Genomic DNA, 18,526 nt, shown 5'->3' on the forward strand with positions numbered 1-18,526 from the left:
AAGAAAATTCAAACTTTGTCAAAACACCAGGAAGATCGTTAATATACAACGAGAATAACATTGGTTCTAATACCGAACCTTGGGGTACTCTCGTATTTTATCAAAAACGTATTTTTTTAAATTCCCCACAAAAAAATATGTATTGCGCTTATAATTTTCAATACATCGGAAGATGGGCACTTTTATAGGAAAAAAGTTTTTCTAACAACAACTTTTTCATGTTTTTTTTTTAAAAATTACAACTAACCCTAATTTTGTTTAAAGTCAAGATAGCGATATAATATTTACCATCTAGATCCTATCAAAATATGAACTTATGTCGAATACATTAACTTTCTATCTTTTATAGTTTCTGGTATACATGGAATTTTTGTATGGAGACTCCTGAAACAAAAATGTTTTACTCATAACATTTTTGTGCGTAAATTTTCGCGTTTGAAGAGTTTTTGACATGTTTCTAAATACAAAAAAGTTTGCAAAACATGTAAATCGCAATAATTAATACATTCAAATGTTTCGAGTTAAACATCAATAATCATTTTCAAAGAAAACATGAAAAAGTTGTTGTTGGAAAAAATCTTTCCTTTGATACGTTTTGATACGTTGATACGTTTATAGGGTAAATGATCTTGGTTTGTCCAATTTGGGGTGTTTTTACGCAACTAGTAAATGCAAATCGATTTTTCTTCATGAAAATCACACATAATCGATACGAGTTTGGGTTTGTTGAAAAGCCCCAAGTCTCTAGTTGCTAATACTACCATAAGGTGTTGAAATTATTCAAATTTTTATGTTTTTTAACGATTTTCCTTAAAGAAGAATTATGATCATGGTTTGACCACCTCTGATCATCGTTTGCTCAAAAAAATGATCATGGTTTGTCCGGTTTTAGAAATCTCCATTTTTGAATGAAAACATTCGAATTCACAATTAGATGTTGCATTTATCATTGCTTGAGTTTACTGTCATCATATTGATTCATTCATAATTTAGACTTTCTTCAGAATATTGCCTTTTCTTGGGCATTTTAGAAGTGTTCAACTCAACACAATCAACACAGAAAAACCATACTTCTGCTATGCGCGAAGCACACCATAAACAAACATAAACAAACTGCAGCGCGCCAAGCGGTTGCCATAGAAATCATGTGGACAAAACAACATTATTGAATTGGACAACTCATGATCAGAATTGAGTTCATCAAAATGCGTTAATTTAATGGTTTAGCTATGTAAATCCGTTACAAATGGTGAGCAAGCATGATGTTTACAATATTTATAAGTGTTGTAATCCAGAAAAGGTCTGAATACGTGCCAAATAATCATCTGGTGATCGATTAAAAGTTAGCTCGAATGAGGGGCGCATTGACACAAATAGAAGGTGTATTTTATAATCCTTTAAAACATGTGATTTCGTAAAAATATACTATCAAACTACTATAAATAATGTAAAAGGCAATTTCATTTATATGTTTCGAAACATTCGAAGGCCTTATTTGACACAGAAGCGCTGAATTAGAGCATTCAAAAAAGTGGGCAAACCATGATCATATTTTCGACTGGACAAACCAAGATCATTTACCCTACTCCATGTTGAATGTAGGACCTGAAGTATCGGCTGGAATTAGGCTTAGGTTTGCTCAGCTGTCTGGTCTCGAAAACGATTAACAGACCGTTGTCGGGTATCCAGTGAAGCAGGAATTCCTTTGTAAATTCAAGGCTAATACTGACATAGGTATTGTTGAGGAGCAACATAGTCGACAGCTTGGTAGCAACGTAGCAACGTTGCAACTTAGTAACAATGTGTTAACATAGTTACCTTGTTGAGTAGTTTTCAATAAAGAATTTTTCATTACTTGTTCAAACCTCACTGAACACAGACGTGTTTCAATTCGCTCTAGTTACATAACTCAAACAGGTTATGGGCCCAGCAGAGCAGAAACACTAGGCGAATAAGTGAATTCAAGTTTTTTGTAAGAACCAAGCCAAGGAGCAAAGTTGAACAGTTCCTGGAATGGAGTGGGGAAGAATTCCAAGGCTCAACAATTCCAATTACCAGACATGGTCGTTTGCGGTTCAAGCGCTGCTGAGACGGGAACAACTTTGGAAGTATGTGGACCCAGGGACAGCACCGAATCCTGTGACCGAGGCTTGGATGAACGGCGATGAGAAGGCACTGGCAACGATTCAACTCACTTTGGAAGAAGGTACAGCATCATCCAGACCAAGACCACGGCCAAAACGACATGGGCAGCGTTGAAGGAACATCACAACAAGGCATCGCTTGGACAAAAGGTCACCCTCTTGAAACAGATAACGAATCAGAACTACCAAGTGGGAGAGAGTATGGGAGAGTATCTCAACGAAATTCTGAAGAATTACGTAAGGTTGGAGAGCTCCGGTTTCAAGATGGAAGAATGTATGAAGGTTGCACTCATTCTACGTGGGCTTCCGGATTCATTCAGTCCCCTGACAACTGCTCTAGAAGCTCGTAATGAAGATGAACTAACAATCGAGATGGTGAAGATCAAACTCATTGACGAAGCAGATAAGCAGAAGAAGAAAAGGGGTGGTTCGGAAGAACAGGCGTTGAAAATGGTTGGCCGAGGTAAGCAGAAAAATCAGGTGTCCTGCTACTTCTGTGGAAAGCAGGGACATCGTAAAAAGGACTGCCGTGCTTTTCAAGCGGAGAAAGGAGCAGATGAAAAGTACAAGAAGAAATCATCAAGAGAAAAGGCAAAAACAGTGCGCGAAAACGACAGAGAAAAGTCGTTCACGTTTATGGTTCGGGATCAAAAGGATATTTTGAATTCGTGGGTGATAGACTCAGGTGCAACGTCCCACCTTACGAACGATAGCAAAAATTTCCAACGTTTGGATCGTTCTGTGAAACCAGTTATTTCGACTGCTGATGGGAATCTGATTCGTACCGCCGGTGTCGGAAATTGTGTTATTCAGTGTCTCGATGGCAATGATGAGCAAGTGAAGATAACTTTGACAGACGTTATTTACGCCCCTGAACTAGAAGGAACCCTCGTATCAGTAACGAAGCTTGCCAAGAAAAGAGTTCGTGCAGTGTTTGATACGGAAAAATGCAGCTTATAAATTAACGGTGAAGTTATCGCGACGGCTAATCGAGTAGGTGGATTGTACCGACTGAATACTTTTGAAGAATCGCGTTCGATGATGGTTGGTGATCGACAGCATAATCAAGATTGTCAACATGTGTGGCACCGAAGGCTTTGCCATAGAGATCCGGCTGTATTTGGAGAGATTGAACGGAAGAATCTAGTATCCGGCATGAATATGAAGAAGTGTGGAATTTAACTGATGTGTGAATGTTGCCTTGAAGGGAAGATGGCACGTCTATGAAGACTTCAAATGAGATTCTGGATATTGTCCATACTGACGTCAGCGGACCGATGACGAAGACTATGGGTGGTTGTAGATATAATCTAACCATGATCGATGATCATAGCAGATACACAATTGTATATTTTTTAAAAAAAAAATCTGAAGTGGAAGGTAAAATCCATGAATACGTCCGTTTTGTGGATAACCAGTTCGGGAAGAAGCCTAAGGTGATCGACATGCCATGGAATAAATGCGTCAAAATGATGATTTAAGTAGTTCTTTCGATTTGGAATCTATGCCTGTGATATAACCAGTTCATCTCTTTCTTGTTTTTTTTATTCGATTTTTTAACTGGTTAGTTGTATAGTACAATAAATTTCAATATAAATATAATTGTCAACAAGAGCTCGTTCAGCTCAAACTTTTGTAAGGGGATCATCATCATGATTTCATATAATGAATTATGTATTGTCTTTTGTGTGTGAGTGTGTGCTTTTTTATTTTTTACTCATTTGATTTGGTATTGATTGTTTTTTTTTAATTTCAATTCAATTTTTCAAGTAAATTTAAAAAAATAAAATAATTGTGAAGTCTGCAATAGTTTGAGCCCGCGCGCGTTGTCAGACATAGAAATACTTGAGATCGAGCATAAGCAAAAGTAGTTTATAGCGAATAAAATAAAAGCATTCCAAGGGGTTGTATTTGGAAACCGGAATGAAGCTAGGAATAGCTCAACCGGAATACTCGTAAATTCATCTTTTCAACAGATAATTATAACGAGATTTTTCTGTGTTGTGGCGCATCTCATTGCAGATTTCAGGTTGACAAAGGGCGAACACGAAATTATTGCGACACATTCAACAGGGCATAACTTTTTTATCATTGGGTAAAAATCAACCAAATTTTGCACACTTTCTCATTGATGTGTATTGTCTACATGCTGTCAAACTCGAAGTCGTGTTTTTCGATTCAACGAAAATGGAGGTGAACCAACGCAAGTCGAGAGACTAAATTCTTTCCAAACACCTGGAATTTCCTGACCTGTCGCACCGGCAGTTGGGAAAAATGTTGAACATTCACCATTCAACCGTCTCCAGAGTGTTGAAGCGGTTCCAGGAGCGGTTGACGTTGGACCACGGCAATGGAGCCGGAAGAAAACCGGGACCGGAGAACAAAAAGACGGAGGGAAAGGTGAAGCGGATGATTAAAGCAAATCCTAACGTCTCAAGCCGTGATTTGGCTAAAAAGATCGGCATGTCGCAGAGCTACGTCCAGAATGCAAAGAAGAGAGCTGGACTACATACATACAAGGTACAGAACTTCCCAAACCGCGATGAGCGGCAACAATCGACGGCAAAAAACTCGGGCACGGAAGCTCTACGAGAAGATGCTGACAAAATATGGCTGCTGTGTGATGGACGACGAAACGTATATAAAAGCCGATTTTAAGCAAATTCTGGGGTTGGAGTTTTTTACCGGCAAGAGCAAGTTCGATGTGGACGACAAATTTAAGAAGAAGAAAATGTCGAAGTTCGCCTCCAAATATCTCGTTTGGCAGGCCATCTGCTCTTGCGGACTGAGGAGTGAGCCTTTCGTGACAAAGGACACAGTAAATGGCGAGATCTACAAATCTGAGTGCCTCGAGAAACGCCTTTTGCCGTTCTTGCAGCAGCACGACGAAGCTCCGCTATTTTGGCCAGATTTGGCATTCCACTATTCTAAAAGTGCCCTGGAGTGGTATGAGGCCAATTCTATCCATTTTGTTCCAAAGGACATGTACCCGCCAAACTGTCCGGAGCTGCGCCAGGTGGAGCAATACTGGTCAATAATGAAGCGGGAACTTTGGAAGAGAAAGAAGACAGTCAAAGACGAGAAGGACATGTTAAGAAAATAGAAAAAAAATGAGAAACTGGTACCGGATGATACTGTAAAGACTTTGATGGAGGGCATCAAGCGAAAATGCGTTCAATTTTACACTCAAGGCTCCATCGATTAACTTTTCTTTTGATTTTTTAAGTAAATATATGTATAAAACTACCCTAAAATTTTGGTTTGTTTCTAAACATTATAAGAAAATTGGCATGACTCTACGAGAAATTGCTAACGAACGATTGCGTCCTTATAGATAATCAAACGAGCTGCAGGTCGTTTTCGGACGGATTCCAGAACAAGAATTTCATTCCCAATTCGATGGACTATGGTAAATAGAAAGTCTACACTAATGATCTTACAACGAACAAAAAACTCAGTAATACTAGATAAAATGAACAATAAAAAAAAATTAAAAAAGTATAATTTAACTCAAACAAAATGTTCTTGTCTAATTTTTTCGTGTTCAATTTTGTGAGAAGACAGTGAAGTCACTGTATGGTTCAGTTAGTAAATGGTAACCATTTAAATAAACTAACTGTTGTGATATTATGACAATGTACAAAATTGAATATTGAGCAAAGACTTCGAACTTCGTTGAGTTCCTTTTCAGTTCCTCTATTTGTTCATCTTTTTGAACCCATAGATCGACTTGACGTTGTATCGTTGAAAAATATCATTCAAAGCGCATGCAGCACAATCTCTGGGCCAGATTAGGTATTCATTCGACATTCTCCGTTTTCCCGAGTTTAACGTAAGGTGTAAACGGTGGAATGAACGATGATAAATTGAATTTTTTTTTTTAAATTTAGTTTCTTTTTCGGCTGCCGTTTCGGATGTTGATGATGCTAATATAACACGGTTGGTAAATTCCAAAAACATTCCTAAATATCTTTCAAAATTTTGTATGCATTGTCGAAAGCACAGGCGGTGCAGTATGGGCATTTGATGGTTTGTTCATAAAGTGTATTTATATACAGAACGGTAAACTTACCTCGTGCTTTTACTTTCTTTATTCTGTACAGGTTGAAAGCGAGTGGAAGTGAAAGGAAAACAGATCAAGGCTGGTAGAGAGAATGTGAGCACAATCATTTACATTTGACGAAAAAAAAACATTCTGCTGTGTACACTGAAAAAAAAGTTATTTGAGTTTTCCACCAGAAGGATTATAGTATTTACAGCGGGGAGAGGGAAAACCGTGAATGAGTAATATTTACAAAATAGCGGGACAGTGGTGATTTTAGATAGGGTGCAAAGAAATAAAAATACAACAGAAGCGGTAAATATTTTATATACAATTTTTTATACACACTTTAATCATTTGCGGCAGTACGCAACAAAGTCGCATCATCGAGGCGTTTTTTTTACATTAACCTGCCCGTGTCTATTTGTTTCACATTTCTGCTTCTTATGGTTTAGGCGACTTTTAGTTCAAATTATATTTGGAATTAAAACACTCAAGTAAAAAAATAATAATAAAATGAAACGAAGACGAAAAGCGGGTTGTAAATTATTATTTGTCATCATTGTCATTTGTCCCTATCTGTGTTTTGGTATGGTGATGGTTAACTTGGCGAGTGAAACTTGTGTTTTTTTGCTCAGGTAACGGAGTACTATACTGTGTGGGAGGTGTGGATAACGCGAATGCTTCTTCTGTTGTTGCTAGTTGGAAGTTGGGAAGAGTTATTTTTATATTTTTTTCCTTCTGAGAACGGGTAGCCCGAAATAAATATACGAAATTTTGCGTGCATGAAAGAGTCAATGGAATGACGCAAACGTACGAAATTTTTTGTTTAAAAGTGGTTTGATTTTGCTGAGTATTATAAATATTTACATGTAACTTCTACCACACTCATTGATGATACGATTCGTACGAATATTGCCCTCGGAAAACATAGAAGGGAAACCGAAGGACAATGAATGATTCGACAAAAACTAAATAGTTGAATAAATATGGCGGCACATACTTTTCCGAATAAATGAAGTGTAAAAGAAAAAAAAGTTGAGTGCTATGAACCCTACCTGAAAGTTGATCAAAATAATAGTGATAGATTATATGCTCTAGGATTTAAATCATTAGCGTAATTTTACGGAGTATTTCACATGATTCATCTGGACTCGACTGTATGGTTTCTTAAATATAGTCTCGAGTGCGCAGGGCGATGTCACAAAGTTTCAGGAACCAGTTCTCTGCCTATTATGGTAAAGGAAAAAAAACATTGAAATAAATAAAAGAATGTTTGCATATACAAACAGTGACGAAGTATTGAAAATTTGTTCAAATTTAAAGTGTTCGATCCATGAACGGACAAACTATCATAAGAGTCATAAAAAATCTGTCAATAAATAAAATAAGAATATTATTTTCACTATAAAATCTTTTCATAAACAAAACAACAAGTTGTTCATATGAAGTGTCAAACCAAAACACTTCAAAATAAGAAGATATTTCTCTCGATATGATTAAGAATAAAAAAAAATAGTCCCAGAAAACTGGTTCGCCTGTCCCACGCGTCTCAAGGTTTCGAGCATAAATTTCCTAGCTAAAATTCATTTACTTATAAAACAAAATGCTATAAATTAAAACAAAAAAATCTCTGTCTACAGCCTGCGCAAAGCACTGTCGGCATGTTTATATGTTTGTTTGTTGGAGTATTCTCGGTATCTTTTTGACTAACGCTAAGGAATAGAATCGTTCATTGTGGGGAAAAAACATCAATATGCATCAGTATCTCTTCGCCATAATCCTTCCTCTACAGGCTGGCTGATTGTTTAATATATGGTAAATTGGCCGATCTGCTCACTACTACCAGAGCACATCGAACCGCGCATCGAACTTGGCGACCTTTCGGACTAGTGTATTGCTTGTGTGCTAGTTTGTAGTCGAAAAGTTCCTGCAGTTTTCTGTTAAGCCTAAGGTTGAAAGGGGTCTTAATACCGGTTCCGGTCGGATTTACTGGATCGGAGGTAAGTGATCGCCACAGGTCGGGAAGTTCGGCGGTACCGGGGGCAAATCTCCGAGAGTACCGACCTGCAGGATCAGATTCATGCCTATCACGATGTGGAACAGGAAGTGACAGTGGAACAGCCAGAAGCCTGTGGGCGGAAAAAGGTAAATGTAACGTAGCTCAAGAGTTTTTTCGGAGTATGGGGTATGGGGCCTTCCAACTTACCAGGATTGTCGGCGCGGAAACGCAACACCACGTAGCCGTTGTTGGGCACCGCAATGGTATCCTTCAGTGGAGGCAGATTGTACTGTCGGTGCAGCAAACCACGGCGATCCAAATCGAGAGCGTGCTTCAAGTTGATTTTCTTGACGTTAGAATCGGGCGAACGGCCGATACCGATCACGTTGTACGCATAACCGTGCAAATGGAATGGATGACTCAGATTTGGTTGTTGAACTGTAGGTGAGACAAGGTTAGTATCAATTAAGAATAAGATCATCTAGTAACATCAGTATCGATTACCTTCATCAACCAGTACAACTTCAACGATCGCATTCAGTGGGATATCAACCTTATGGGTACACATGCAGTTGGCGCCACAATCGGCTGGTCGGTTATCGCCGTTACAGAACTGTTCCGGATTAATATCGTCGTACTGCGAGAGCAGAGGTGCTGGTGCGGCCAAGTACGAGATTTCATCAATCAGTGAGATGACGTGGTCTCCGGTTGGTGCAACTGCGGATAAAGTAAGAACGATTCAATTAGTCCGAATGCTTTCCGATGGTGGTTCGACGAAGCTTACCCAAGAATCGGTTGTAGGTGTTGGGCTGGAACAGTTCCTCCGCTCGGTACACGTAGAATCGGAAGGGCAAGAAGATCTTCACGTCTGGCTTCTCCTGGAGCAGCGCACGGTCAACATCCTTGGCGTTCTTTAGTTGACTTACGCAAATGGCATCGTCACGTTGTCTGTTACATTGGGCATCCAATGGGTTCAATACCTGGTGGTTTGGTTTTTTTTTGGGCGGAGATTTTTGTATTGCGGGAGAAGAAGAGTTTAGCAACAATCTAGCAGTTAATGGGGAAGCCTTGGAGTCTGATGGTATGGTATGATGTTTTGTACGTTTCGGTGTTGTGTAGTTTATAAAGATTACTATGTACGTCAACGCTATGAGCCTCGATTTTTATAGTGAGAAAACAATGAAGCGTACATTGCAACATTACTTTTCTAATCGAATTGAATCGAATCGAGCAGACTATTATGCTCAACTCGACCCCTACAAATCTCGAGAAAGTGCATTCAGTTGATTTTTAATGTATAAAATAAAATGATTTGCCAAAGAGTATTAGTTATCGACTCTGTACCGTAACACATCTTGTCCAAAGTAAGGAAGGTAAGAGACAAATGCAGATCATTCAGATTGTTAACAAACGATTCCTGAACATATTCAAATTTTTAAAAAGATCAGAGTATACCATCTCGATCCGGATAATGGAACTACTTAAATGTATCAAACAAATGTTAGAAAATGTCCGATTCTTTTGAAGTGCAAGTCATCAAAACCCGTTTACAGCAAAAATAGTTATTTATGTTTACGCTTTATAAAGCGTATATAAAACACCTACAGAAACATCGATTTTTCTGTTTCGCTTATTTCTTCTGCCGTTTGCTTTAACCCACTACAGTCCAAGACCGCCTTTAGACGGGCTTCACGGATTCTCTTTCCAAATTTCTATTTTCAATGTTCACCCCCACTAGAACTTCTTTAGAATATTTTCACCTGTCACACATACACATTGGTTTTATGCTGGCAGCTTTCTGCTAGCAGCATTTTATGTTGAAAGTCGGAAATTCGAGATAAATGTGGAATAGGTTTTTTTTTAAATTTAGTTTTTTTTAGATAAATGAAAAAACTTGGGTCTTAGAGGGTTAAATGTGAAAAGTAGATATTGAAATTGTTCCAATGAGTTCCATTCATTGGAACAATTTCAACGTGCTTCACTTCACTTGCGAAAGGAAACTCGCAGCTGAATAGTTTAAACTTCAATTTGTTTCATTCCACCAAATTGGATTATCCCGGTTAGCCGTAACGGGGCAGGGTTTATTGACATGTTAAGGGAAAGGTGGAAGCTAGCCACAAATGGCTGCCACAATGGCGCCCATTTCTTTCATCTCCCTCCCTCACCCCTCGCTCGAAAATCAATAATTTTGCGAAACAGTCGTTTTCGCACGTTTCGCATCAAGTTATATCAACCAAACTCTAATCGATTACTTACATTATATAAAATTTTCATCTGCTGTCGCACTGTATAGTGAAAAACGTTGGAAAACTCGAGCAAGTGCTCTGAAAGTTAAATTTTCATTTTTCAACCATCAGCAATGGTTTTGTTAGTATTGAAAGCATCGTTATTTTCTCGACACTGATGCCAGACAATATCATCGAAACAGCTATCAAAACCACTCAATAAAATGTTATTCCTAAGTCATAGCGTTTCATGTCATGAAAATCAATTGAATTAAATGAGGGAGCTAAGGTATGACCAAAAGAGAGAGTCGATGTAGAGAAATCGATCAAATCACTTACACCCCTTTCATTCTCAGCCCCTCAAATTGTGTTGATATCAATACAACTATTATTTTTACGTTTAATGGATCTATAATGTGAGTTTTAGAAACTTTAACATTGGGTAAGAAAATTGTATTGCAGAGATCGGAACACTGCCACGGCTGCCTATGCTTTCAAAAACAGTAAACGGAAAAGTATTACATTCAATCAAAATGCCTCGGCCAACGAAGAGAAGGGGTAAGGCTCTCCAACGTGAATATGTGAAAACAATACGATCAACGAAGGAACATATTAAGGAATTATCAACATCGAGTTACTATGCGGAAGAACTTGTTAATACCAAAAGTGCCCCAATTCGCATATGTTATAAATTTGCTCATGTTACGCTCGCGTATAATCAGAATTTTACTTCATATGCAATGTACCTTATATATATATATTTAAATTTGCTATTTTTCATCGGATCATATCATTCATACACTTTAGTATTGAATTGCCTCTTCTCTCACGAACAATATTACCCTATTTTTACACGTGGGTTCACCTATACTACTACAATGGCTTGCTTCCACCTTTACCTTAAGCCCCGATTTTTTTTTGCTTTGCTTCCCATTCGTCCGCATCAAGAGTGTTTGCACAATATCAGTGTCGGTCATAGTTCTCAAAGATACTTATTGTATAAATAGAAAATAGTCAGCAATTTCACTAGAAAGTAGTCTTATTTTGTAAAACATCCGAAATCAAACCGTGTATATTTTTATTTCATTATTTTGTAACTGCCAGTCCCAGTCAGTCAGCCCTTTTCTACCAAAATGCTCAACGTCGGACTCTAGGGACTTAACGTATTAAGCCGCTTTCTTCCTTTAGATAGAATTTTGTCTGATGGTAGCAACGATTGTTTTCGCAATGGTATGAATATATTCAAATTGTGGTTTGGTGCTACTTCACTTGCTCTTGCTAGGCGGCTTGGGTTACTTGGGGATCAAAAATACATGCATGTATTTCATCACGAATAGCTGCTAGTCTTTTTAAACGCGGTAACGATGGGGAGTTGTGAGACATTGACGAACACAGTGAATACAGATACACGCAAACGAAACGAACTGTTGGTCCCATAACACATTTTCGAATCGTCGACAACCGCGGGTCTGTATCAAAACCTTTCCCGGCGATTGACCAATGGTGGCTAATCGAGCTCCATCTCATCTTATAACTATAAACTATCCCTGTTTTGTTTCGAGTGTGAGGGTATAGCAGCCACGTTTACCACTACAACACCGTCACCGGTAATTGATAACTCGTGCTTACCTAATGTTTCACCTCACTCTTCTCGTTTGTCCCAATGACTACGTTTCGAATGTAACAACGAAACTTTTACCTAAATATAAATTGCTCGGATAAATATAGTTTCAATTCACCCTGAAATTGTTGGTTCAAAATTTCGTTTTAGTGGGGAGAAAGAATCAATGAACGTGAAGTGAGAAGAGCGTGTACGAAGAAGAAGATAAATTCTCTTCATTGAGCGTTAAAAGAGAGCAGCAATATATTGAATCAGTGTGAATAAGGTGTAACACGGAATACCGTAGGTTCATTGTTGAATGACAATTCATCAACGAGTGTGTCTTTGTAAGGCCTTGAATAGTAGTGGCAAGTTTAAGTTTATGCGTGTCAAGTGCAAACTATGGCCAGTGTTCCAAGCTTTATGGAGATAAATCGAATGCATTTAAAGCTTTTCGGAAACGTGGAACCCCTGAAAATTTTCAGACGTATTTGGACCTTGAAAATCAATTTAAAAACTTGATCAAAGGGAAAAAAAACGTGCTTATTGGCGAAATTTCGTGGGAGGTTTATCACGAGAAACGTCAATGAAAAAATTATGGAAAGTGGCTCGAAACATGAGAAATCGCTCTTCATCCAATGAAAGCGAAGAATATTCACATCGATGGATTTTTAATTTTGCACGAAAGGTTTGTCCCGATTCCGCTCCAGTGCAAAGAATTATTCGAGATATACCACAAGATAGGTGCGATCTTGATTCCGAGTTTTCGATGGTAGAATTCTCTCTTGCTCTCCTTTCATGTAACAATTCTGCTCCGGGATCGGATAGAATTAAGTTCAACTTGCTGAAAAATCTCCCTGATGTGGCGAAACATCGCTTGTTGAACTTATTCAATCGGTTTCTGGAGCATAATATTGTTCCAGATGATTGGAGACAAGTACGAGTTATAGCTATTCAAAAACCCGGAAAACCCGCGTCCGACTTCAATTCGTACCGCCCAATAGCAATGCTGTCTTGTATACGGAAATTGTTGGAGAAAATGATCTTGTTTCGCCTTGATCGATGGGTTGAAACGAATGGCCTACTCTCAGATACACAATATGGGTTCCGCAGGGGCAAGGGGACGAATGATTGTCTTGCGTTGCTTTCTTCAGAAATTCAAATGGCTTACGCCGAAAAAAAACAAATGGCTTCAGTATTCTTGGACATAAAGGGGGCCTTTGATTCTGTTTCAATAGAGGTTTTGTCAGACAAATTACAATCTCGGGGTCTGCCGCCTCTATTGAATAATATGTTATATAACTTGCTTTGTGAGAAACATTTGAACTTTTCTCACGGAGATTCGGCAGTAAGTCGGGTCTCTTACATGGGACTCCCCCAGGGCTCATGTTTAAGCCCCCTTTTGTACAACTTCTACGTAAGCGACATTGACAATTGCCTTACACAAAATTGCAGCCTAAGACAACTTGCAGATGATGGAGTGGTGTCTGTCGTAGGATCAAACGAATCCGACCTGCAAGAATCCTTACAAGATACTTTGAACAATTTTTCAACCTGGGCCATTGGGCTAGGGATCGAATTCTCCACGGAGAAAACAGAGATGGTGGTTTTTTCTAGGAAGCATAAACCAGCAAAACCAAAGCTTCAACTTTTGGGTAAACCGATCACTCATGCTATGTCATTCAAGTATCTTGGGGTCTGGTTCGACTCTAAATGTACTTGGGGGGCCCATATTAGGTATCTGAGTAAAAAATGTCAACAAAGAATAAACTTTCTCCGTACAATTACCGGCACCTGGTGGGGAGCCCATCCCGAAGATCTTATAATGTTGTATCGAACAACTATTCTCTCAGTGATGGAGTATGGCAGTTTCTGTTTTCAATCAGCTGCCAAAACACACCTCATTAAACTCGAGCGAATTCAGTATCTTTGTCTCCGTATCGCGTTGGGATGTATGCCCTCAACGCATACCACGAGTCTCGAGGTTTTGGTAGGCCTACTCCCACTAAAAGATCGCTTCAATTTATTATCTCTTCGGTTCCTCGTCCGGTGTAAGGTTATGAACCCATTGGTGATCGGAAATTTTGAGCAGCTGATCGAGCTAAATTTTCATTCTGGATTCATGAGCTCATATCATGAATTCGTCTCCATGCAGGTTGATCCTTCTTCGTATATTCCCAACCGTGTTTGTTGGGAATATACGACTACATCAATTCCTCTGTGCATTTTGATCTGTCCATGAAGCAAGATATCCATGGAACATCAGATTATCTTCGATCGAGGATCGTTCCAACGATCTTCGATGCAAAGTATGGGGATATCAATTGTGATAATATGTACTTTACTGATGGGTCCTCTATGAATGAGTCCACAGGATTTGGAGTGTTCAACGAATTTTTTAGCACCTCACACAGTCTTCAGAATCCTTGCTCAGTGTATATTGCTGAATTGGCAGCGATACACTGGGTGCTGGACAGCGTCGCCTCACGACCTGTTGAACACTATTACATTGTAACGGATAGTCTTAGCTTTGTCGAAGCTATCCGTTCAGTGAGGCCGGAAAAGCACTCGCCGTACTTCCTTGAGAGAATACGAGAAATTTTGAGTGCTTTATCCAGACGCTGTTATGTCATTACCTTTGTCTGGGTCCCTTCACATTGCTCAATTCTGGGTAATGAGAGGGCTGACTCATTAGCAAAGGTAGGTGCAATTGAAGGCGATATTTATCAGCGTCAAATCGCCTTCAATGAATTTTATTCTTTAGTCCGCAAAAATACCATAGCTAACTGGCAACGCAAATGGAACGAAGATGATTTGGGCCGGTGGCTCCACTCGATTATCCCTAAGGTTAGCCTCAAACCATGGTTCAAAAGTCTGGACTTGAGTCGGGACTTTATTCGCACCTTCTCCCGACTCATGTCCAATCACTGTTCGTTAGATGCGCTACTCTTTCGTATTAATCTTGCCGACAACAATCTTTGTGTTTGTGGCCAAGGTTACCACGACATCGAGCACGTTGTTTGGTCGTGCGAGCTGTATCTTGTCGCCAGATCGAATTTAGTAGTCACCCTTCGGGCCCGAGGAAGGCAGCCCAATGTGCCGGTGAGAGACGTGTTGGCTCGGTTAGACCTTGATTACATGTCCCAAATATATGTATTCCTTAAAGCTATCGATCTTCGTGTGTGATTGTCCTTATACCCTTAGTTTTTCCTTTTCCTTTTCCTTTGTGAGAGATCGGATCCCTTCTTAAGAATAGGATGAAATGTAAATACATATTAGATATAAGATAGGTTTAAGAATTGAGTGTGATGAGTGTGATTGAGAGTGTGATTGAGAGTGTGAGTGTGATCATTGTCAACATATCCTCATATCCCCTCCTTTTCCTGAAGGAAATATGTCACCCTTCTAAACTCGAGTTGACCGCGAGTAATCGGTTTCCTATATTATTAACATTAGAATTAAGGAAAAATGTATATATACTAGTAACAATACAGTAAGGAGTTCGGCTCCTTTAAACCTATGTAACTGAGCCTGTAAAAATAAACGATTTAAATAAAAAAAAAAAAAAGTGCAAACTGGAAGAATTCCTTCAACATCGTTTAACGAGAGTAATAATTGAACCAGTCATGAAATGAGATGCGATATCAGACATGCAAGGATATTTTGTAGATCTTTGTCTACAGTTTAGAATACCACAATAAGAACACTTGAGGTGAGAAAAACGAAAACTCGTTAACCTTCTCGTTAACTGTCATTTAGTAGGATTAAGTCGACTGGAAGGAATAGAGGCGTGATCTTTGCTACTCTGCAGGTATACAACTTTGCCTAATCGGTTTTGACGTAGGACTACGTCTAACAGGAATATATCAGGGTAGAATGAAAATGTTGACACTGAACATGTTAGAAATTATACAGATTTCTAATGCTTACAACTCGACTATTTATCAATAGATTGAAAAGATGTTTGCATCAATTGATAGGAAAGTTTTCTATGCATCTATCAAAATGAAGAACATTATTATTTATTTTTATACAGAATCTTTTGAATAGATGTGAAATGTCAAGCAACACAAACGCGCTGAATCTCACGTTTTGATTGGTTCAATTTGGTTCCCCTGGTTTAGTCGCCTAAAAGCAGCAAGTAAAAAAGCAACTAAGTACAATTTTAATATATCCATACCAGGCATCATTCTATCTAAGGGAAGAAAAGACAAAAAAAGGAGACTTAATAAATATTCCCCCGTTGCAGCTATTCTTCAGTTTGTGGATTGGTATCGTGTTGAACGGACATGCAAAGTTGTTAGCTTCAGAATGCATTCTCAGAGCACGCACAAAGAAAACTGTATATTTCTGAACAGTGTTGGCTTGCAGAATCAAAGCAGAAGAGAAATCTGAAGTTAACTATTAACTATGGTTTTCTCATGGCTTTCAATTCTAGCCTCAGTTCAGCCAGTGAGCCGGCCAAGCATGGGAAAGTTCATTCGCTCATTTCTCCACACCTAGTTTTAAATCTGTCTTGTATATGCTTGGAATAATCATGGATTTCAGCGTTCAGATTATGCTTCATGTGCAATCATGGACTCGCGCCATGCAGTTGGCTAATATTCCTCCGAAGTAATCCATTTCGAGAAATTAATCTTCTGAAGAGTTAGTATTTCTGCTGGTGTGTATATCGGTCACTCGCATGCAACATTGCTCCGTGTGTCAGAATAAATGCCTGCTTTTCGTGATTTCAAGTTACATACTTCTTGAAACTAAACATTGGACCATTGTAGAGATATTTATTTTTGAGACGAGAAGGTGAATTCGAGTTGACGACATTGAACTTTCTATCACGAGTTTGGAAAGCGGCAAAGACTCGAATGCATGTTCAGGTGGAATGAACACACTTTCAAGATGAAAATTATGAATGAAAAATAACTTATATATATATATCTAATATGAAACATTTTATATTTCGAATATGTTTTATATCTAATACTTAAATCTACAGTCTGGTATCCATATTATTCTTTATCAGTTTACCAGGCCAGTCCTATCAGTTTAGAAGACCCGAAACCAGTTTTAAATTATTCGAATTTCAAATGAAAAGTTTTACTACTAAAGTGGTAAAAATAACAAAATAACAAAAAAGTTATTTCAAAAATTTATTCGAAGTGGTAAACAAGTGGATGCATAAAATAATTCCGTAGTTCTACGTCGAAAATGCAGTCGTGTCCTAGATACAACCCCTCACATGTTTTATTAAGAATTATGTTTTTGGGAGCAGTGGAGGTGTAGTTTTGCTAAAAGATACTGAAAAACTACTTGGATATTTCATAAGTTCAGTGTTTCAGTGTTGCTCCAGACAGCGAGCAACCAACAGTAGGGCCCGAAATCTTCGAAGGTGCAAAATGAAGACCGTTTCTACTCTCAGTAGCTTCGCTTCGACTAGAACTGCTTCGGCAGTCGCTTTAAAAAAAAAGTGACTTGACTAAAAAATGAATTGACTAGCGTTGACTAGCGAGGATGACTGATGAACTAGTCCAGTCGGTGGTTATTCTAACTGACGCAACTAATGAATACAAATATGCCTCTTCATTCAACTGACTTCAATCCACATTTATACCCCCCTAAGAACGAAATTGTTATCCGCGTACGCAATCTTATTTTTACGTCCATATAGGGAGGAACGAAAACTGATGCAAAAAGTAGTTACTCCATTAATGGATGGTTTAATAATTAATAAAAACTCTGTAAAACGAACCGTAACTGTTGTTCCCTGATTTTAGTTTAAAGCTCAAGCCTCGAAGCGAAAAATTTTACATTGGACGATTTGACTGACCATGTTTGTGACGGGTATTTCAATAGGGAGGCTTCAAAAGTAGACCGATAGGGACAGCAAACGACGCCATATTTCATCCTGCTCTCTTGACACTTCTTTTCAGTAATATTTGATATTTCATAATGGAAAGATATACGGTCCAACAACGAGTCGAGATTATTAAAATTTACTACAGAAATTCGGAGTCAATGGTCTCAACTTTAAGAGCGCTACGTCCAATTCTTGGTCGTCACAATCGTCCTACAAGATCAACAATTGAACGTCTAAAGGAAAAATTTGAATCCACAGGCACAGTACAAAATGTCCCCGTGCCAGTGAGACAAAGAAATGCCCGTAGTGTCGAGAATATTTCTGCAGCTAACGCATCAATTGAGGAAGATCCAAACAAGTCTCTCACACGTCGTTCTCAAGCGTTGGGCAACTCTGTGACGTAGTTGTGGCGAATTTTGCGAAAAGATCTTGCCCTAAATCCTTACAAGATCAGATTGACACAAGAAATGAAGTCGCTTGACCACCAGAAGCGTCGTATGTTCGTGAATTGGGCTGAGCAACAACTTGAAAATGATCCGGATTTTCATCGAAAAAAATCTTCAGCGACAACCGATTATTTTTGGCCCGAAATAGATGATATGGACTTGGTTTCAACAGGACGGCGCCACAAGCCACAAACCGAAATTAGCAATCGATTT

General features: G+C 38.7%; 1 protein-coding gene across 2 annotated transcripts in view; it reads right to left on the reverse strand.

Annotated features, from left to right (window-relative positions):
- The window catches only part of LOC129764599 (uncharacterized), a 339,603-nt gene that overhangs the window by 11,052 nt on the left and 310,025 nt on the right, over nucleotides 1–18,526 (reverse strand). The window contains exons 6-9 of one of the 2 annotated variants that reach the window (XM_055763827.1): nucleotides 8,973–9,168; nucleotides 8,693–8,905; nucleotides 8,396–8,626; nucleotides 6,514–8,318 (exon numbers count right to left, since the gene is read on the reverse strand). The exons of the other annotated variant lie outside the window; for it this stretch is intronic. Of the exons in view, the coding sequence (XP_055619802.1) occupies nucleotides 8,176–8,318; nucleotides 8,396–8,626; nucleotides 8,693–8,905; nucleotides 8,973–9,168 (783 nt within the window). The 3' untranslated portion in view covers nucleotides 6,514–8,175. Of the gene's footprint in view, nucleotides 1–6,513; nucleotides 8,319–8,395; nucleotides 8,627–8,692; nucleotides 8,906–8,972; nucleotides 9,169–18,526 lie in introns of those variants that run through there. 2 annotated transcript variants of the gene reach the window in all.

The sequence above is a fragment of the Toxorhynchites rutilus genome, chromosome 2 (genome assembly GCF_029784135.1).
Source record: "Toxorhynchites rutilus septentrionalis strain SRP chromosome 2, ASM2978413v1, whole genome shotgun sequence".
NCBI lineage: Eukaryota > Metazoa > Arthropoda > Insecta > Diptera > Culicidae > Toxorhynchites > Toxorhynchites rutilus.